The sequence below is a fragment of the Cryptomeria japonica genome, chromosome 2 (assembly GCF_030272615.1).
Source record: "Cryptomeria japonica chromosome 2, Sugi_1.0, whole genome shotgun sequence".
In the NCBI taxonomy this organism is placed as follows: Eukaryota; Viridiplantae; Streptophyta; class Pinopsida; order Cupressales; family Cupressaceae; genus Cryptomeria; species Cryptomeria japonica.
This window is the reverse complement of record NC_081406.1, coordinates 80,923,961-80,946,868: the sequence shown is the minus strand read 5'-3', so window position 1 is coordinate 80,946,868 and position 22,908 is coordinate 80,923,961. Positions and strand designations below refer to the sequence as shown.

General features: G+C 41.5%; 1 protein-coding gene across 7 annotated transcripts in view; it reads right to left on the bottom strand.

Annotated features, from left to right (window-relative positions):
- The window catches only part of LOC131078854 (DNA ligase 6), a 323,121-nt gene that overhangs the window by 221,658 nt on the left and 78,555 nt on the right, over positions 1 to 22,908 (bottom strand). For all 7 annotated transcript variants that reach the window (XR_009113859.2, XM_058016664.2, XM_058016663.2 and 4 more), the window contains exon 7: positions 5,101 to 5,229. Coding sequence is in view for 6 of the 7 variants with exons in the window: in XM_058016664.2 (XP_057872647.1) it covers positions 5,101 to 5,229 (129 nt within the window). In the remaining variant the exon portion in view is untranslated. The remainder of the gene's footprint in view (positions 1 to 5,100; positions 5,230 to 22,908) is intronic.

Here is a 22,908-nt window from a genome sequence, read left to right as displayed (position 1 = left end):
ATTGGCCTCTTGCTTCTTCTTGGAAGATTCTCTTTTCTCAGGTCTTTCTTTCCTCTTCGCACCTCTATGATGAGGATTGCCTTCACTTACGCTTCTGGGGTGAGGATTGCCTTCACTTGTGTTTCTAGGATGAGGATGGCCTTCACTTGCACTTGCTCCCTCTGCCGACCTTTCCTCCAAAGTAAAAGTCATTGATATATTCTGCTCTCTCAACTTTTGATGTTGCACATCAACCCATCTGCGAGTACAAGACAAAACTGGAGCCATCAAATTCTTCAAGTCCACAACCTCAGGTTCATTCCAATCTATCTTTATTGCCTTGTCTTCTCTATCATAGGATGACTGGAGGTGCCTGCCACTGTCCTGAGCTTGATCGGCCACTCTATAAACTTTGCATTTCCCGATGAAATCCAAAGGCAATCTGGAATGCATCTTTCTTTTCACTTCTAAATCATCTGAGAGATTCATCCAAAAGTCTTCCACCTAACATTCATGCTTGTATTTTCTACCAACTGTCTCTTCTATATATCCATAAGGATCAAAATTCTCCCTCAATGAAACGAATGAAAATGAATATAAGGCCAACTCCCTTTCTGCATCATCTAAAGCTGGAACATTAGGACATACCTCAACTGAATTTCATAATATGATAGGTACAGGAATTCCATTTCCATGCCTGTGTCTGAATGCCTTTGCATAAGCTGCCAACTGCCTAGTCACCTCAAGTAATACTATCCTGTCTGTCGGATATCTTGGCAACATGTATGGAGGTGAAGGACACCCATGAACTCTGATATATGTAAACTTCTAGAATTGGATAAACCAAGCACCATACCTCTTTACAAGTTCTTGTGCCTCCTGAGATAGCCGATTATGAATCCCGCCTTGCAGTGTCCTGGTGATGTTCATTGTGAAGGTATCATTGACTAACTTGTAATTACTCCCAGGTGGATGATGCAAATGAGCATAAGAGTCACAAACTCTGACTTCTCCAGGTCCTCTTCCAATTGCTCCTCTGTGAGGTAATCCTGCATATTCAAAACTCCTGATTAAGGCATACATGATGTACGAACTCATGTGGAAGGATTTAGTAGCCTTCAATCTTCTCAACTGTACGTCCAAGCAATGGCTAATAATTCTAGCCCAACGAATTGTTCCTTTTCCTTGAACTATCACTTGGATGAAGAAGAACATCCACTTCTCAAAATAGAAGGCTTGAGGAGCGTCTGTAACTCGATTGAGTAAGGTTATCAAATCTCTGTACTCCTCCTAGAAGTCAATCCTGTGTGGTGTGTTGGGAATCTTGCTCAGGCGAGGACGACTTTTGAGTAACCAATTCTTGTTGATGATGCTCAAGCAAGTGTCTGGATCATCTTCGTACATGGATCTAGCTCCCTCCAAGCTTTTGTAAATCATGTCTTTATGTTCTGGTAGATGAAGAGCTTCACTGATAGCCTCATCTGAAAGATAAGCCAAAGTGTTTCCTTCCTTGGACACGATCGATCTTGACTGTGGGTCATAATGGCGGGCACATTCGATCATCAACTCATGGCACTGGACTGCAGGAGGGAAGCCGACCGCCTTGATAATGCCACTTTCAATTATTCTCCTTGCGACAGGTGATGGCTTGCCAATGTAAGGGACCTCTCGAAACTTCTTCACACTTAAGTTTCCCAAGTTGGTATATCCAATGTTGCTCCATTTTGACACGATCTTGGTCTCCAATTCTTCATTCTTTTGATCTTCCTTCATGAGAGCTGGACGACTGGTGGATGCTCCTGGCTTTGGGGTTGCCATCTTGACACCTACACAACATTTCATAATAAGCAATATATCTTGGAACGTAAAAATATAGATTAAGTTTAAATTTAGGAAACTTCATGATAAATCCTTGAATTATCATTTCCTAAATATGACGATGCAATTGGAAATTCAAAATTTCAAAATTTAAACAAGGCTAGGAAGATCTTCACCATACCCTTCTTTGAGAACTATCTCTAAAAAAGATGCAAAAATTAAGCAAGTTTGCTAGGCAAAATGTGGATCGAAGTCTTCAACGTGAGCTTCCTCTAGCAATTTCACCACCCTTAGCCTTCAACACTTTGAGGAAAATTCGCTCCTCCTCTAACCTCTAGCAAAGCTCGCACTTCTCCTTGGATTGAAAAATTGCACCTTCTCTTTGGATCAAAATTCGCCCTTCTCTTTGGATGAGATTTCGCTCCTTTTGTTGCTTCTCCAAATCACATGTAGACAATGATTGAATGATGGATTAAAATGCCTCAAAGTACCTCCCATATATAGGCGCTTATACTTTGCAACCCCCATAGGCCGACTTGGAAAATAAGTCAAAAAAAATAAATAAAATAAAATAAAAGAAGAGGCCGACTTCATAAATAATATTAAAATAATACCCCCCAAGCGCTCTTTCTTAAATTTATTTAATATTAATTAATTTAAAATGCCTTTATAATTAAAATTTTCGATTTTTTAAAGGCTTAAATTAATTATTAAATACCATGCGCACTTATTAAATGTCAATTTAATTTCAAAATGTTTCAAGGTTTTATCGAACTTGGCATTTAATGCAATTTGAATGATATCGGCGCCCAAGCATGGAAAACAATAGATATTAACAAGATCGCTCTGGTCCCTTGGAGAGGGACAGGAGCGATTTAATTCTAGACCTCATACTTCTTGCCTTTTACGTTCAAAATTGCTTCCTTTACGTCCAAAATGGGGTTTTCATTCGTGACTTTGAGTTTGATCTATTCAATTTTTGAATGAATGCTCTTTAGAACCATTTTCGCCCTGGTCCCTTGGTGAGGGACAGGAGCGATCCTTACCTTTCGCCTTGGGTCTTTGTCTCTTTAACTGCCAAATCGAGTTGCGAGGTAGGCAATGATCTTTATTGTTTGCTTCATGCATGTCCAATTCGCTTTCTCGAGACTAAATGAGCTCCTCCAAGGATTATCGCCCTGGTCCTTCAGTGAAGGACAGGAGCGAATTTTATACTTGAGCCAAAAATTGTCAATTCTTGTGGATGTTTCCTTGTCCATCGTTTTCCAAAAGGCGTTTCTCATTTCGTAAAACCTTGCCTTGGCGTGATTCTGGAGGGAGATGCTTGATTTTATAGAAATCGCCCTAGTCCTCCAGTGAAGGACAGGAGCGAATTTCAGTCCATGGCACAAATCCTTAATCATATCATCATCGAATTCTCTTCAAGGCATAAAACATTGTTCCTTATCCCATCTTGAGTCTTGCAAACGACAGTGGCACTTCAAAATGTTAGGCAATCAGGCAAATTTGAAGATTTCGCTCTGGTCCCTAGGAGAGGGACAGGAGCGCCTTAGCCAATTTCATCAAATGCTTGTGGTCTTTGCAACTTCGTTCTTCTTTGAGGCATTCCAAATATCATTGCCATCATGCGTCTAGGCTCGGACTTGTCCAAATTCTGAGAGGGAGGCTGGACAATCTATATTTCGCCCTGGTCCCTTGGAGAGGGACAGGAGCGATCTTGCATCTATAAGCCCACTTGTGTTTCGCCAACTTTCAAAATTATCTTCAATGGGGTGATCATGCCTTCCTTCCTTCATCTCAAACTCGAAACTCGCTTTTCCTTTGCCCAAAACTTGTCTCTTGAGAAAATCGCCCTGGTCCCCTGGAGAGGGATAGGAGCTTCATTTGAAAATCGCCCTGGTCCCTTGGAGAGGGACAAGAGCGAATTTGTACCTTGGGTCGTTTTTCTCCTTCGTGGTCCATTCAAGTTATATTCAATAAGCAAAACGTACTTTCCTTGATCTTCTCAAATCGCGAAATCATTTAAATCCTGCAAGGATAGGGCAAACTTGGCATTCGAGCCCCGGTCCTTCAGTGAGGGACAGGAGCGATTTTGTTCCTTAGGGTCAAATCTTCACAATTTTCATCTCAATTCTCCTTTGCTGGGAAGATATCATCATTTTGCAAGCTATGACCAAGAGCCCAAATCCAAAAAAAAGTCCAAGAAGGTGTGTTTGAGGAAAATCGCTCTGGTCCCTGGGAGAGGGACAGAAGCGAACTTGTCTTGAATCTTCAAAATTCATCATTTTGAGTCTTCGAAATCTTCAAAATATTCAATTTACGTCCAATTTGTTCTCCCGAAGACCCTGCATAAAACAAATTAAACAAGTCAATAACCAATTTGCACTAAATATCAATTTCGCCCTGGTCCCTGGGTGAGGGACAGGAGCGATTTCACCTCTGCAGGCCAAAATATCCACTTTTTGGGTCTTCAATCACTTGACAAGGCAAAATTAGGCCATTTCCAAGGCCAGGGGCAAGTTAGTAAACTTTCCAAAATTTGGTCAAAATTCACCCGGACAAAATTGCATAATTTAATCATTGAAATGCTAACACTTTTAAACCTAACTTGAATTTGCCCTCAAAATCTTAACTGGACCCATCCTGAGACAAACTTGACTTCCTGGCAGGCTCATCATATTTCAAAATTGCAATCAATGCGAGGATGCTTAATAATCTGTCAAAATTGGACTGGACTTTGGCTTGAAAATATCAACGGAAACCCTAAGGCTTAATCCTAATCCAGACGACTCACTCATTTGATTCAAAACCCTAAAGTAGAGAGAAGAACAGGCAAAACAAGAGCAAAAAAAAGAGGGGGTCCCCATTTTAATGGGGCGATGTGTGAAATGGTCACAACACATCCTCCCTTGATCCAAAAGTTGTAAGGACTTTTGTCCATTCTTGTAGCTTTGGATACAAGGAAATGATGTTTTAACATCACAATCACAAATTATAGACAATCTATTACCTTCAATATCCCATTAACCCTATATAGAGTCATCAAAAACTCATAAAAAAACCTGTAAAGAAAAATCCAGATGAAAAACTAGAGAATCTTAAAAAATTCCAGCCTGTATCCAAAAACACACAGATGATTACAAAGTGTTATCTGAAACGTTGGTGCAAAAATCAAATAGCTAGAAAGTTGACCAAATCATCTTCCCCTAATGAAATGATAGTTAGAAAGTCCATAAATGGCACTATTTTGTGAAAAACATAAGAAGCATGCTGCCTCGATGTGTATTTTAAATTCTTCCTTACTTGAAGCTGTGCTTTCAGGTTCTCAGAGAATCCTTCCAGTGAGCAAATCGACAGGGAGTTCAAAATTATAGCCTGTGCTAGTGCTGGCAAAACAGTTCTCATCATGGCTCCAATCCGCATATTCCTCACCTGATTCAAAAAGTTCCAGTTCTTAGATGCACATTGAAGAATTCTGTGTCTCCCATATTGGAAGAAGTTCTTTTACATTAAAGGAAAAATAAGTGATATAAATACAAAAAGGCCCCCAATGTTCACCAAAAATCTGATACGAAATGGAAAAATTTTAAAATATCCACATGTGAGTTTACTACTATCTCAAACTATTGAATCCTTGGCAACTTGTAGAGTTCTAATAATCCAAATAAACGTATGTACAACACAAACTAAAACTGAAAGAAAAGCTAATAGCTTCTGCTAGTGCTAGTGCATAGCTAATGATTTAAACAATGCATTACTATTAGTCGATTTCTGTTCCACAGATAAAGATTCAAAAATGTCAGCAACAAACAACTTATAAACCACTTTTTTGACTACAATATAGAACCATTATATATTTAGATCTATCAAAAACTAAGTTTCCTGAATCAGAACTTATTGCTCGCTATCACCACAGAAACATGCATATTACTCAATGTATTTATAAAAAGAGATATTAAAGGATAAAATCAAATAATAAACGTTGTATGACAGCCAGATAATTAGTGTTGCATCCCAAAAATTACTACATGGAATTTGAATAACATAGGAATCTGCTTTCATCTCAACTGGAATACTAAATGGAAGTTGCATTTCATGTCGACTGGACACGCAAACCTCAACCAACAGTTTCTCTTGCCATGCTACAATCACACAAGATAACTATAAGACTGTGTTCATGCAAACGATTTCATAATGTGATATCTCACCATGTATGATACAACTAAATCAAGTTTGCTAAACTTTACAACTCCAAATAGCCTCTTTCATAAAATTATGATGTAATTAAACTATTGCACATTTGACGAAATTCAAACAAAATTCTATTCATATTATACCTCTTTCAGAGGAGTAAACCGCAATGACTACCAATGTGTTCTATAAAGATCATGCCCACATACATATCCAAGTCCCACAATAAGCAAATCTGTCCAAGAGCCAGAATCAAATTAACCCCATTCTTTCACTGTCTGTGAATATTTGAACATCACTCTGCCATCGAATCTATGAGGTTCTTTTGGCTTTGATAAAGTGATCTGGGAAGAGCTAAGGATCAAACTTGGCATAAGGAAGTCCTACTGGATAAGGCCAAACCAAGCTCTACACTCTTACCTAACTTTGGAGAGCTTGTTCAATAGCTCAGCCTAAACTTAGGTATTTGCGTGTTTGAAAGAAACAAGAGTTGTTTCTGATTTCTGAGAAAGTGATGAACTTCGGCCTAAACCTCAGCCTAGGAAGCACCTAGGGAATGAAAACTATTCCTTATTTTGAGCTTCAATCAACAATGATTTTGGAAAGCCACCTTGTTTGTCTAGGAAAGGTCCTTGATGCCCTAAATCCCACCTCTTTGTGACTGCAAAATCCAACTTTGAGAAGCAAACTTGGGAATTAACCTCAGCATTTGGAGGAGTATTAAGAACATCACTGAATTCTGGCATAAAATGATAAAGTTTGGCCTGAACTTCGGCCTTGGAAGGGTCATTGGAAACAAGGCTTTACTCCCACTGAAGTTTCGAAAGTCATGTATGAATCTCAGCCTAAACTATGGCCTTTTCAAGGGCGTTTGAATGCCAAAAAAATATGAAAACACCATCAGTTAAGTGCCCTACCAGAGTGATTATCAAAGAAACAAACTAAAATATATCCCGACTCCATACACCAAAGCTGGGCAAAGCATACATACCCATGCAAAATGACAGAAAGACAACCCCTCCAAAAGAAAACCTACTCTAAAGCAAACCACCCTAATGCAAAAGGCAAGAAATCTAAGCTAAGAATGGGAAAGTAAACTACCCAAATAGGAAAGAAAACTAAACTAACCATGTACAAGGAGAGACTGACTGTACAAAATGTGGACCATTTGTATGAATCCCTGACCCAGGACAGTTTCTCAGAGTGCGTAGCAGCAACAGGGTAAAGGGCATAGTCCTAAGTCTGGCTGATTTGTCTTTGTACTTTGAAAGAAAAAATTTCAGTGGACCACTCTCAGGCTCAACCAGGACATCAAGCAATATTAGTAATTGGGGCAACTCATTGGGTCCATGGTTGATCCATATGTAGGTTGTTTTCCCTAAACACTCGAAATCAAATTGATAGTAATCAAAATTAACAAGAGCAAGGAAAGAAACGACCAGGTGTGTTGCATGATTCAGCAACATGTCATGCGATGGGAGATCCTCAACAGCTTCAAGAGGTTGCAACTGGAGGTGCAGCATCTCGCTTGCATTTGGTGTGTGTAGATCAACATCACCTTAGCCAATGAGTTGTACAAGCCGAAAATCAGACTGGAACTCGCATCCAGGAAAGTGGGGTGTCATGCCTATCGATGCATCTTCTTGTTGCATAAACCATGCAACCTTATATGTTTTTGTAAGCATATCCCCGAATAGCAAGGACTCTCCGATAGCTTGATCTTCAAAAATGTCCCCAACGGGTTATGGAATGCATCCTCCATTGGTGGGGCTTCCTCAAATTGTTCTCCATTCATTGGTTGTTCTGCAGGGGCTCACTTGATCACTGTTTACCTCACTGGGTAAACAGGAAGAATACAGAAATTGAACAGCAATGTACAATGCAAATATAAAAGAAGTACCAGAATAAGCTTTCCATTAATGTCAAAGGATGTTCATATTATATCTGTCGTCAACATTACATCTGACACGACTAACATTACACACCACAACACCCGGAGGTGATACAATATATGATTGCCGAAGGGGTGCGACCCAACCGTCGCGACTCCAACTACCTACCCGTCGGCTAACTAACTATTGATAATTAACATTACTAACTATACACTTTTTCCCGATAACATCATCCCCCCCAAGAAAAGAAGTCGACTCCGACGACTTAATACAAAATAGAGATGAATGGCTTCCTTGGCCATCACAATCCTCCTGTGCCTAACCCAAACTTGTCTGCAAAACACGTTTTTCAGTCTCAGCTTCCACCCACTGCTACTCAATTGATATGGTCTCCCTAGCCAATTTGTCCTCGATAGCCACCCGTGCTGCTCTCCCGGCATCCAACTCCTGGGTACGCTGAACTAAGTCTCACGCGACTATTGCCTCCAACCTGGTGGTCAGCTCCTCCCGAGCCCTCTATGCATCCACCACGGCAACCTCACGTCCCGCCGAGACATCCTCCGAGTTCCTCAAAGCGTACCAGTCATGCCTGGAGGTGACCACAATCCGCTGGCACAAATGCTAGGAGACACCTCAAATCCTCCATCACACTCCCCAAAGGCTAAAAACTGAACTGAATAACTCCCTGGTGTCATACAACTGTGCGGACCTGCAATGCCTTCCCTCAAACTCTGTTTGTTCCCAACCTCCAAATCCGTCTCCCTCTACGGCTTATGGCATTCCCGCCAATGCTTAGCTGCAGGCTTCCTTCTCACAGTACGGACAAGCACAACACTTCCCGTGGTATTCTGTAGCTCCAAAATAAACTGGGGGTCTGGGGGCAACGCCCCCAGCGGGGTCGAGGGGCAGCACCCCCGCGGGGTCTGGGGCAGCGCCCCAGCGGGGTCGAGGGGCAGCGCCCCCGCGGGGTTGAGGGGCAGCGCCCCTCGCGGGGTCCTGGGGCAACGCCAATTTACAACCTTCAGAACCCCATGAAAGTCCATGGCGCACTGCATTTCTGTGATATTTTATGATGTCAAAAACCCTTCTTCTACACTCCAATATTTTTAGTGTCCAGGCTCCAGATGTCATCGAATCATTTTTCAATCCGTCGTCGTTTTTTTTTTTTTTTTTAGGCACTGTAATGTCCCGCCATACCACCTCCAATCGTGCGGTGACTTCCCTACTTCGTGCGGTGTAATTGATTCTTTCTGCATTTGTGCGGTGATTGTCTTCCCTTCCGCTGCTTTTCTTCCTTCGGCATGTGCGGCTTTCCCTTCGGTAGCTTTTTATCTCCTTCGACATGTGCGGCTTTCCCTTCGGTAGCTTTTTATCTCCTTCGGCGGTTTTCCCTTCGGTAGGCGGCTTTATGCCCACGCGGCCCTTCGCGGCTTCCACCGCACGATGGGCTCCACCTTCGGTGGTGCCACCGTACGGTGGCTTCCACCTTCGGTGGTGTCCACCGCACGGTGGGTTCCACCATCGGTGGCTTCCACCGCACGGTGGGTTCCACCTTTGGTGGTGTCCATCGTTGGTGGTGCCACCGTACGGTGGTCTCTTTTCCTTCGTTTTTCTTTCTTTCTTTCTTTTTTTTTTTGTAAATTATTTTTTGACCGTACGGTCGCCTGTCATACGACCGTACGGTTGTTTTTTTTTTCCCTCCTCTCCTAATTTAGATGTCTTAGAAAGTCGTCTGTTCGGGTCCCGTGTCTCTGGGATTGCCCTTCATCCTTCTCGGTTTTCCTCGCTCGACAGTCTCCTGTTTTGGTCCTATACCTGGCGAGTCGCCTGCCCGGCCTCTCGAGTCTCCTTCCATCCTCTCGGGTCCCCCTCCGGACTCTCGAGTGTCTGTCTGGCCTCTCGGGTCCCCTGCGCGCTTCGCGTGGTAAGGTTTCAATTTGTACCCGTTGGTGGCCAATCTATTTTCACTGGTCATTGAAAGACCTGGAACCACAAATTCTACAGGGACCACGACCTCCTTCCCGTACATAAGAAGAAGAAGGATAATAAAGATTTTGAAGGCTGCGGCCTTCCACACAGGGTTCCAATCGGTGCCGACACTCTTCGGATTATTTACGTCGCCAGGGTTTGGGGCGTCTCCCTTCCAATATTCTTTGTATTCCGGCAGGTACACCTCTGTTGGTTGCTCTGGTTCCTCTACTTCGAGCCTGTAGCTTTGGAACATTTCGTAATCTTCCATCTGCCAATGGAAGAGCCCGTTAAGTGAGCATCTCTCATCTTCAGAACATCCCTCCAATTCTAGCACCCCTTCACTGTTCGGCTCCATCGCATTCTTGCCCTTACTTTCATCGGGACCCCCTTCCCCTTTATTAGAGTCCTCCGAGTCGGAAGAGGCGAGCTCTTCGCCGACATTTTGGGTGTGTAGGTCAATGGTATATTTTCGCGCTCCCTTCTCCATGGAAAGTGTATTTTTCTTCCAGTTGTGGTTTACCCTTGTGTTGATCAACCACACTCTCCCCAGGATGGCGTCATAGCCTTTCTTCTTCGAGGGAATGACCACGAAATCTAACAAGAATGGTTGCGTACCAATTGTCACTTGCTGGGCCATCAACAGGCCGAGTGGCTTAATGCCATGTTGGTCCGCTCCCACCAGGTTGAATGTGGGTGGCCACAGGGTGGGCTTCCCCAGCCGCTTCCATGTTTCTTCTGGTAGTACATTCACCCCAGATCCACCGTCCACAATGGTGTCCTTCAGAATGGTCCCACAGATACCCATTTCTACCACAGCTGGGTGTCTACCACTGCTCAAGGCTAGTAACATCGGGTCAGTCGAAGGGCTGACGGAAACCTCCACCTGTGGTGTACTCTTCGTAGCGGTGGCGGGAACCCCTACCTGTGGTGCACTCGACAATGCGGTGCTTTGCACATTGGTGAGGATGGCAGTCCTCAATTGTGGCATAGAGTCTAGAAGGTCTTTTACCTTTATCGGCACCTCCATCTGCAATATTTGCCCAATGATGTTATTTTCCACTTCCGTACGGAATGATGTACTCGCCACCTCGTTGTCCCGTCGTTCGGTTGTCATCTCACGTTCAATATTGGCCTTTGCCTCCCGTAATCTCTCCTTCTCCGTACGGGGGTCGGGATAAGTGGCTTTTTTCGTCTGGGCGCGGGTGATCGCCAGTACTTCTTTCTCACCAGTCTTCTCAGCCTTCTCAATGTTGAGGAGATTCACCCCTGCCTGCGGGCAATTTGCGTCCTCATGGTCGCCTGGCCCACACCAACGGCAGAGGTGCTGAGGGGTGGCTTCCTTCGTGCAATCACGGGCGAAGTGCCCCCACTGATTACAGGCCCTACATTGGATAATTGGCCGGCCCTTGGCGTCATACTAGAGACGGCTTCCGTTATTGGTATTGTTGCTATTCCTTCCACCGCCGCGTCTGTTGTCCCGGTATCCTCCAGATGATGCATTATTGTTTGCCTCCGATGTGGATGGCTGCTCCTGCGCAAAGAGCACTTGCTGGTTACGTGCCTTCAGATTGTATGGACATTCCTTCGTAGAATGCCCCATAATCTGGCAGATGTCGCAAAATGCCTTCTTGGGACAGGCACCTTTCGTGTGGCCGCTCTCCTTACACTCCGTGCACCATAGTTCATCGTCCTTACTTGTAGTCCCCTTCATTGTCTTAAATTCTTTTAACATCCTTTCCATATCTTTTTGAAGGGCTGTGACTTTCTTCCTCGGCTTCTCGTCACTACTACTCTCTTCTTCCGATGTGTCATCATCTTCAGATGATGATGAAGATCTATTCTTCTTCTTTTTGGCCGTCTTATTTTCACTTTCCAGGTCCATGGCCCGGTTGTATGCGTCGTCGTAGGATGTTGGAGGCACAATTTTCATCTTCCGTCGTAGCTTAAGGTTCAAACCCTCGACAAACCACCTCTTCTTCAAGCCATCGGCCGGTTGGCTTTCCATTTTCCCGACTAACTCTTTTAGTCGGCGCCCGTACGCCCGTACAGTCTCCTTCTTTCCTTGCTTTGTTCCATAGATTTCGGAAACTATCTCGTTATCATCCCGGAGAAGCCGGAATTCCTTCTCGAATGCCTTCTTCAATTCATCCCACGTAGTTACACTGGTTTTATCCAAGTCTGCGTACCAGTCAATAGCCACTCCTCTCAGTGTGGCGGGGAACTGCTTCATCCATTCATCCTGGTCAGTCACCCCGTTGGCTGTCCAGATGGTTTCGCATGTACGGCAATGCCGTGCGGGATCATCTTTGCTATCCCCGTTGAATTTGGGTAACTTCTGTTTGGTCGCCATTGATGGAAATCGTCTACTTGGAGGTGGTTGTGGCTGTGTCTGCCCTCCGGTGCTGCTCCCTCCGATGCCGCTAATGCCTCCTGTGGTGGTGACCAAAGGTACGGTGTTCTGCCTTGTACCTACCGTGCGGTTACTTCCTCCGATGCCGCTGATGTCTCCTGTGGTGGTGACCGAAGGTACAGTGTTCTGCCTTATACCTACCGTGCGGTTAACTTCCCCTTCGTCGTCACCCGTGCCAGGCTCCCTTCGGTGATCCTCCCTTTGTGGCACTTCGTCGTCACCCGTGCCCGGCTCCCTTCGGTGATCCTCCCTTTGTGGCGTGAGAGATAAGTTTTTGAACCGATCTCGAGTCTCTTCAACTAGTTCTCTCCGTAACCTAGTTTCCTCCAGAAACTCTTCAAGGCTTCTCGCTCTACCGTAGTCTGGCGACGCGTAGAAATTCCCCTCGGCTTCTGCACCTTCCGTGACACCTTCTTGGTTCCCTTCGGGCAACCCTTCGGCAGGTCGTCCTTCGGCAAGTTGCCTCAGCCTCCGTCTACATTCTACACGTTGTTCCAGAATCAAAGCCTTCTGCGCAGCCTCCCACTCGTCGGTTTCTAATTTCTTATTTCTGTCTTTATTCAGTAAATTGGGCATTAATTGTGGTACAATTTCATGTTTCTCAACACATAAATCAAAACACAACACGTCTTTATTAATTCATTCTTTTGTATACAATCAACATAATTCTTCTGCTTCTAACAGTGTTCTTTATTTCTCTCCTTTCACAATTTAAGGATTATTTGTCCTTTGTCGGTCTTCCCTACGTCCGTCATCCTGGCGCTCATGAAATTCTCGTAAAATTTGCTGTTGTCGATTCTCCGGGTTTACTTCACCAACGGGTAGGCCCCTTGTGTCTGTGCGCCATCCGTGTCTTCCGTTCCTGAGTTCGTGTAGGCAACGGCGCCAAATGTTTACCTCACTGGGTAAACAGGAAGACTACAGAAATCGAACAGTAATGCACAATGCAAATACAAAAGAAGTACCAGAATAATCTTTCCATTAATGTCAAAGGATGTTCATATTATATCTATCGTACATATTACATGTCACATGACTAACATTACATGTCTCAACACCCGAAGGTGGTACAATATATGACTGCCGAAGGGGTGCGACCCAACCGTCGCGACTCCAACTACCTACCCGTCGGCTAACTAACTATTGATAATTAACATTACTAACTATACACTTTTTCCCGATAACAATCACTTTCTTCAATATTTTCCCCTTTAGGTGCAAGGCATGTAATGCCACCTACTGCCATTGTCTGATCGATGAATTCATCCGATCCAACTTCTTGTACTTCACCACTTTCACCCTCAGATAATGTGGCATTGTAGTGATCTTGCATTCTCCTGTACTCATCAACAACAAGGCATGCGCTACACATTTTATCTATGATGCAGTTCTCTAGTGATTCCGGTAATCCAAACTGGTATCTAACTTGATTGACCGCCTCTAGGCACAATGAACAAGTGAACTCACAATGAGGGGCATTATGAATTCTACACCACCAAGGTTACAGCATGCATTCCAAGCATATCTCTTCATTGACACCAAACTGGTTCTCAATCACACCCCTAAATCGAGTAAACTCATCATTGCATGATAGAGAATTGGAACTACCTAGTTCTAAGAACACTTTTGGCTTGGGGATATCCTAGAAAAAGATCTTTCCTTGTAGTGCTAGCTCCACTCTTGACAGAAAAGTCAAGCAGTTCAACTCATCATGTCCAGTTGTGTTGTGGATTCTGCAACTTCCTGCAGATGCAAATTCAGATAATTGCCTAGGATACAACTGTGCACCCAATCTCTCATGAAGCTTGGAAACGTCAACCTGAGGACTATTTCTATGAAGTGGTTGCTCCCACATTTTGACTCAAAAAAAAAATGTGTTTTCAGATTTTCTACTTTTTTGGGTATTTTTTGGTTTTTCGATTTTTTGGTTTTTTCAATATAGGAGAGATCTAACATATTGGGTACATAAGGCTCGGCTTGTAGCAAATTTACAGCACCCTCCTTCTAGCGCCAATTTTGTTGATAGCGAAAGTAAAACAAAATAGAATGTTGAATGTATCCTATCCCCTCTTGGATAAAATCTCTAATGCTATTTGAATTGATCATAGGAGATAACCTCAACATTCCAACTGTAAGGTCTTACTTGGTTAGGATAACTCAGGGTCAATGTGTTTTGCTAGTAATCACGAGGGGATTTATGCATTTGACAAGCTAGCTTGCATCTGGTATGGCTATCGGGTGATGCTTTACATCTCAAACTGGTTAAATAAATAGTGAAGGGGTAGGGTTTAGAGATCCTAGGGGCAATGACAATAACGGTTGGTGTTGTAGGTAGACAAATTTTGAATAAAACTAGTTTCTTCTCAGACAAAGCTATACTCACAACTCCATAGGAATAGTGCAAGCTCCAAGGGGAAGTAAAAGATTTTCAGACCACGAACATTCATCTAGATACCCAATTCTGGTGCAATCCAAAAACAAACATTCACAGTTGAACTAAGAGCAACAATAGGCTCCAACTAATCATGCACAAAGACCTACAATCAGCAAGTCTCCAATGGTATGAACCTGAAATCAAATCAAATACCCTCACACTTCACCATTAAGATCACTGAACTTTAATGATGCAGAGCATCATGGAAAACCAACTCACAACCAAGGATCTTACTAATCCAATCAGCATTCCAATTTGTTTATCACCAATTTCTTTATAATAGAGGCATAATCAATAGCCAATCAACCATATCAAACAACATAACTATCCCAATCCATCATTAGGATCCAATCTTCCAATAGTCACATAAACATCCAATCAGCAATTTAACCAAACCCTTACTTCCTTAAGGCATCTTAAACACTCAACCAATCATTGCAATATTATTCCATCCATATGTTTCAAGGTCACATTCATAACTCATTTCTGATTTCAAGAACCATAAACTATTCAACAAGTTCTTACCTTCATACCCTTAAACCACATGTATCCTGATCACAAAAAGATAAATCAGATTACTTAATCCACATCCAAGCACCATATACAATACCAACTCCATATCCCTATCACATTCAAGCCACAACACCTAAATCTGATCAAAAACAAGAACTTGACATGCAACTTTCATTAGACCATCATTCTGCAACTTTGATAGTACAGAGTTCTGTTGCTCATAACTTTCTGAAAAGACATCACGTGGCCAATTGCTCCGGTGCGAATGCAGATAACTAGGTTTTCCAAAACATATAGAAAATTTAGCCAGATCCAACGGTTAATTTTGGAGTTATGCCCCCCGTACTAAGACCCATTTTTACTGTCATAAACAACTCAGAAAATTTCATTGATTAGCCTGCTAGGGCATCAAATTTCTCATAGAATACCAAACCATTCAATCCCAAACAAAATTAATATTAAAGTTCTCTCAATATAATTTATAATGAGCCAAGAAACGTAAATTTCCATTGGTTGAAACATAAGATATCATTAAAACTTTACCAGAGACTCCATTAATGAGGGTTTTAAAACAGATTTTATAAAACCAAGTGGATCTCTTACCATACTCAACGGATGATGTTCAAATTTGTTCCAAAGGTTTGCTAACTCACTACTCTACACACTCAAATCTATTAGAGGGAATATCCAATCCATTTTCCAAGTAAAATATGCATAAAGCAGCAATGTAATGTGACTGTCAACATAACAACAGATAGAGGGTTACACAAAACATAATACATCTTCATTACTTCTTCCAAAACCATTACAAATATTTGATCTTCATGGTGTATGCTTCCTCCCTTACACACCATTTCATTCATCCCTGAGAAATTACATTCAAATTGGTGCCAAACACCATGACTGTCACCTTCAACCTGCAGATTGGGTGACAGTTAGAGGCAAATAATTGCTCTCCTTACAAAACCCTTCCTCCAAACCTACCACCATGACTCAAATTCGACCATTACATGAAATATATAAGATCTTTCCCCCCATAACTGATTAACTACCCCTTTAGGACCAAATGGAAACCTTTTACATCAATTTTTGCAGCTTTTTGCAATGTTGCTCTTTGCAACTTTTTGACAATTTTTGCATTTTAACCCAAATGACCTCAAACCTTTGCATACACAATCTTGACAATTCACAGGGGACTAACAAAACAAATTACATCATATTTACCCTCCCATGGGTTATTTGGCACAATTTGACCATATAGACCAATGTTGACTCGAGTGACCCTATTAGGACTTATATAGACATTTTGAACAACTTGATACAAGTGGCTCATGTAGCCTGACATATTGATTCAAAATACATTGAAATAAATTCAAATGACCTTTAAAGCTCAAATATCAATGACATTGTTCATAATAGAACCTTTTACCTCCTGTAGCCTAGGTGCTCCTGCACCATTTAATTAGCTAGATGAAGAGAAACCATGCAAACAAGTTAGAACAAATGGAAAAACACCATATTTCAATGATTTATTCATCTGCTCCAACTGCCATTACAACAATTTATGTCCAACAATCCTACTCTATTCTACTTCTACTTCTAACCTGCTAACTCTTCTAAAATCCTAACTGTCTAATCCCTCTATTGAGAGGGGCACTGGTCTTTTATAGATTTTTTATTTTGAATCAATGGCCAAGATTTCATCCATCCAATGGCTTTGATTTGCCTTCTAGAAGTCTTGACAGTTTTTGGTTAATGATCTCAACAACCATCAACCACCTTTCCAACTACCTTCAACTGTTTCCGATTAATTGCACTAGAAGACAAAATTTCACAAGGCTCAAGGCACAAAAAGGTAAACTTAGCAGCTGGGAAATGACTAATTCGTGGCCCCCTTTTGAATTGCATTAAATAGGGCCAAAAATAGTCATTTTACAATAAAATAATTGCCATTACAATAAATTTATTTTCTATCATCTCCACCTGTTTTTTTTTTTTTTTTTGCATACTCCTACAGCATTTTGTGCCTACCCCTGTCACTATTTTCCAAAATTCTGGAAATGGCACCAATTGGCCTTGCAGCACACCACACTATAACTCATTCTTCAATCTTATGCCCTAGCTCTATGTTGATAGTGGTAAGGGTCCTTGCTCATCCAACCCCTCTTCCTTTGTCTTTGCCTCTGTTTATTGACATCTTCAAGGTACTGGCATGGAATTCTTCTTCTGGCTTTATCCTGGGAATCCTTCGGCTCAATCAATGCTTCAAATGGTACTACTGTAGAGCTTATTTTATTCCAAGCATCTCCACACGGCCTCCTTTGCGTTCTTCATCCTGCATGGACACGTAAGTCAAGGATCAATTACCATTTTGTTTAGTCATTCATTCTCACCATCACATTCCACCCTATGTCATCACCCACTTCTTACTCATCCCCCGAAGGATTTGAACATTACTTTGCCATCAAAACTACGAGGACCTTTTGGCTTTGAGAAAGTGATCTGAGAAGAGCCAAGGATCAAACTTGGCATAAGGAAGTCCTATTGGATAAGGCCTAACGAAGCTCTACACTCTTACCTCAACTTTGGAGAGCTTGTTAAATAGCTCGGCCTGAACTGAGGCATTTGCAAGGTTGACAAAAACAAGAGTTGTTTCTGATTTCTGAGAAAGTGATGAACTTTGGCCTAAACCTTGGCCTGATTTGCACCTTGGGAATGAAAACTATTCCTAATTTTGAGCTTCAATCAACAATAATTTTGGAATGCCACCTTGTTTGTCTAGGAAAGGTCCTTGATGCCCTAAATCCCACCTCTTGGTGACTGCAAAATCCAACTTTGAGAAGGAAACTTGGGAATGAACCTCAGCATTTCAAGGAGTATTAAGAACATCACTGAATTCTCGCACATAATGAAAAAGTTCAGCCTGAACCTTGGCCTTGGAAGGGTCACTGGAATCAAGGCTTTACTCCCACCGAAGTTTGGAAAGTCAAGTATGAATCTCGACCTAAACAACGGCCTTTTCAAGGGGGTTTGAATGCCAAAAAATCTGAAAACCCCGGACATTAACTCCACCCTTTTCAAGCATTTTGTAATGCTAAAAATTTAGAAAATTCTGAACTTTTTTCAAGAATTGGTATAAACTTTGGTCCTTTTCTAGGCATTGGAAGACGTTTAGGGAATAAGGCCATTTCTCTAGCAAACACCAAAGTTTGGTCTGCATCTCAACTTCATACCTTTGGTTCTATTTCATTTGCTTAGTGTATAGCCTTCTAAACACATAGGTTTGATGTTGTAACACTTTGTTTATGTTCATGAGGGGTCGTTGATGTCTTGGATTGAAACTCAATGGTGGGAAGGCACAAAAAGCCTAAAGCACATCCTTTTTCCTACAACAAACACATGAACTTGGAGAGAATTGCATGATCTCCGGCCCAAAGCTCGGCCCTAGAAGGCAAAAAGTTCTACAAACACTGAAGTTGTTGAGCTTTGGATGAACTTCGGCCTAAAGCTCGAGCTTTTCAGGCATTTTGGGAAAAAGACTTATTCCTGATTTTGTTGCTCAAACCAAAGTTTGGAAGGTCGGATGAACTTCGGCCCTTTTAGGCATTTGCAAGGCGATTGAGAAAAGAAATATTCTGACTCTGGAGCTTAAAAAACCTATTGAATGATTTCAGCAAATAAAAGCTCTTTGGCAACAATGCTTATTTCTTTTCACTTGCTTTGTTCTTCTTATGCCTAAGCTCTCAAACTCCTATGTTGCAGTACAAATACAGGTCCATGGGCCCAAGTTCACCCTATCGCCTCATGCTTGGACTTCACCCCGACTCCCTATACCCTGAAGGCTCTCTCTCTCTCATGGCTAGTAGGGCAAAAATGAAGGGGGTCCATATTGGAGACGGGGAGTGTGTGCAATCAACAATACTGAGCTAGATTGTATGTGCAACTATAAGAAAGGGTGAAGGAGTACTTAAATGACTTACCAATAGGTGAAATGATTACCCCTACTCTTGAGCCTTCTTTTAAGCATGCACCATCAAAGTGCATTAACCAAATACCATCATCCAAAATTGTTTGAGCCTCTTGCTAAAGGAATAATTCTTTATCTTGAACATGTTTAGTTGTCTCAACCTTGAAGTTGTCTATGTTTGTATCAATGAAACAAACTTCTTCATGAGGCTCATGATCCTCTATAATGGTATAAGACTTCCTCTCTATCTAACTTCACATTTCTGTCGATGATAAGAATAAGGCATAGGATGAATCCATCTGGATGCTTCCCCCTACTGCTGCAAACCACCTTCTTGAATGTAACATCCCATATTGAGGAGGGATGTTAACTACTGTGACATTCCTACTCTACCAAATTTTCTGGTAATGCACTAGTTTGAACTCCACGTCCTTCATAATGCTAATGACAAGTACCTTCCTTGAGTCCATTGCGCAACATTTTCCATATAGTTTGTTCACTTGAAGACCAAGCTGATTCATGATTGTCGGAGGCATGACATTGTTTATTGGCCCATGCAATTCATCACTAACTTGCTATGTTACCCCAAGTTTCCGGGACAGGGATGGCAGGGGACGGGGGTACGCGTTTCCGGGACGGTGATTTTTTTTGCCAATTTTGGGGACGGCTAGGGGACGACTATATAAAAGTAGGGAAAATTAAAATAAATAGGGAAATTTAAATATTCATATGAAAACATGGATAAAACATGCACATATCCATTATAGAACCTTAAAATATAAGAACTAGCAGAGTTCTTATGGCAAATTTGTGTTAAATTGAGAGTCAAAGTCAAATTGCTTATAGAATTCATTGTCAAAATTCATTGTCTATATGCAAAATTTATGGGGACGTCCCCTAGGAGTTCCCTATCCCCGGGACGGGGACGGCTGAAAAAAATACCGGGGACATGTCCCCGGGTAACATAGCTAATTTGCCATTCGTAGACAAGGTCACATAAAATGGGTCCACTTGGAATGGACACTTATTGTAGTTCCTAAGTAGACCTTGGGGATCTCAAAACTTGTATTTTTGTTGTCAACATTTTACACATACTTCTCGTTCTTTGCAAACTATCTGGCATTATTTACAATATTTGAAGAACTAGAAACAATCTCTCCTACCAAGGCCATATTTTTACCTTTATGCTCTTCAAACCTCATCATTTCCAGCAAGGGCACTTGAACTTCGATTTGACTAGGGACCTAAGTGATATCAATTGGAGTATATGTTGGTAAAACACAACTGATATCATTGGTAAGAACATGTGTACTCAACTTATCTTTTGCATTTTGATCCTTTGTGCAGTGAACATCCTTGGGAGTGTGTTGCTCGGCTATTCTGAACCTTGGTCTTATTTTTACGCTGAGAAGTTTCCACATGAGGTGCAATGTTTCTACCACCTTTTCCTTTTGCTTCACCATTCGTAGCAGGGTTTGGAATCTTCACTTCATTTTTCTTTTCTCTAATAAAGATGTTGTCTGGATATCTTGGCCAGCACTGTTTCATTTGCTTCTCAAGTTGTACTTACCCTTAAGCTGAGCCACTGTAGCACCAGTTATAGCACCGACTTCATAATCTAAAGGCCTCCTTGGTCTGAAATTTGGAGAAGTAGATTCAAAAATTGTGGACATGATAACACTCTTCCACATCTTCAAAAAAGATTGCTGATGATAATTGCTGCTCAAACATCTGCTGTCATAAATGTCTAATAAAATACCACATTCATCTAATGATGAATAATCTGCAAACCCTCAGCATACTCCAGTAGATATCATATTAACATCTTGGTCTTCATCATCTTGACCTATTCGATGTCAAAATCATTGCCTTCATCACAGAGACTGTGCTACCATACATTGCAGAGAGAATGAGGCAATTGGCATGCAATACACCAAGGAGTACCCTCCACAACATTTGCTCTAGACTTTTTGAGAGGATTTGGTGTTTCTTTACTTGAGGATTCCCTCTGATGATTATGGACAAGCTCGCCATTATGCCAAATCGTATGATAAGGCTGATTAGATAACCTTGGAATTCTTTCTTGCTTTTGATGATTAGGCTTATCATGAGACAAGCCTTTTTTCATTCTGAGCCATTTTGTAGCTCAAATATTCAAAGGTGTTCATCACTTTGTCTAATTTGTCTTCAGATGCAGGCACCTTATCATGATGTCCTTTGTTGTTAGCCAAGATCTTAATGGCATCCCTATTATTAAGCTTACCTAATGCTATTTTGTTATACTCTATATGAGCAACCACCTTGTATGCATCCCTCAACGTCTAAGGGTCTTTGTCACTCGACTGATAGCCCAACTTAGGATCATATGCATTACAGTATTGTTGGTAAACAGATTTGTCACTGCAGTCGTTTATCTGAAACTGACCATGTTTGCTCAATGAGCAGTGACAAACGTTCCAACAGTTGGAGAGATTGAAGTGAAACCACAATCTTCCTCTGCGTTTGAGAGGGGCAGCTCCCTCATATGATAGGGGTATTTAGGTTTTTTGTGTACTTTTAACCTGAAAGTACATAAAGGAGAAAACATAAAACTAAAAAGAAATAAAGATAGAAACCCCAACAACAGACATACGACCATCAACTGAGATTTCTCAACATTAGCAACAAATTACAAGGGGAGTTTATAAGGTAATATGCTTAGCCATGGGATGACGATAAAGAAGAATGACAAATCTCAACATACGGAGAGATAAGATACTTCAACACATTCAAACTGAGATACCAAAGGTTGCTTGTGCATCATCACATCAATGTACAAATCACATATGCATAAAAAGACTACCAATTTGACATACGAGAAATCAGCAATGATAACACATGAATACATTTAGAACACACGAACTAAGACGTATTCTTCATTATCCTTTTGGAAATATACAAGTCCAAAATCCTTTCTATACATAGTGCAAATCAAAATGTCATCACAAGTTTCTCCTAAAATTCCAGTAGAGTTTTCCCCTCTGTAAAAGTCCCCCCCACTTACAATGCAAAAGCCCTATATTTATAGGCTTCTAGGATAACTACCTTATAACCAACTTCAATCCTGGGTTAATAACTAACCCTTTTCTGCGTAAATTTCAATGAGTTAGTAACTTACACTTTTATGCGCAGAAGAAGTGAACTTTCTAACCTTTGGTTACAATAAGCGACATAAGTCACTTTTTACAAAAATAATTTCAAACCCACTACATTGAAGAAATAACTCGTTGTCGATTTTGCTGAGGTAACCTCCATGACTTTATTTAATCTGCGAGTTGCTTGCTCATCAACAATTTGATCTTCAAACACAAGTGATTTGACTGCATCTATTGATCATCTTTTCCTCTCAGGAATGTGATGAATTTTTGAATGAGGAGGCACTTGAATAGGACATCATTACCTTTCACATACTCGTCTTTGTTGTATCTAATCAACCATGTTTGATGGAATGTTTATCATTTCAAAATATATTTCATGTTGCTTACACTACTCCATGATCCCTTTGAGAAGAATTGTCACCTCTTCACTGAATGAAAAACCCATACCCATCAATACATTCTTTACATTGGTGGCATCCCATGACTAATCATAAGTTGCAACTATTAACCTGTTTAATACATTGACTAGTGTCTTCTCCCATCTTGTAAGGGATTAAATGATGACATCCTTTGTCATATTGATTTTTCAAAACTTT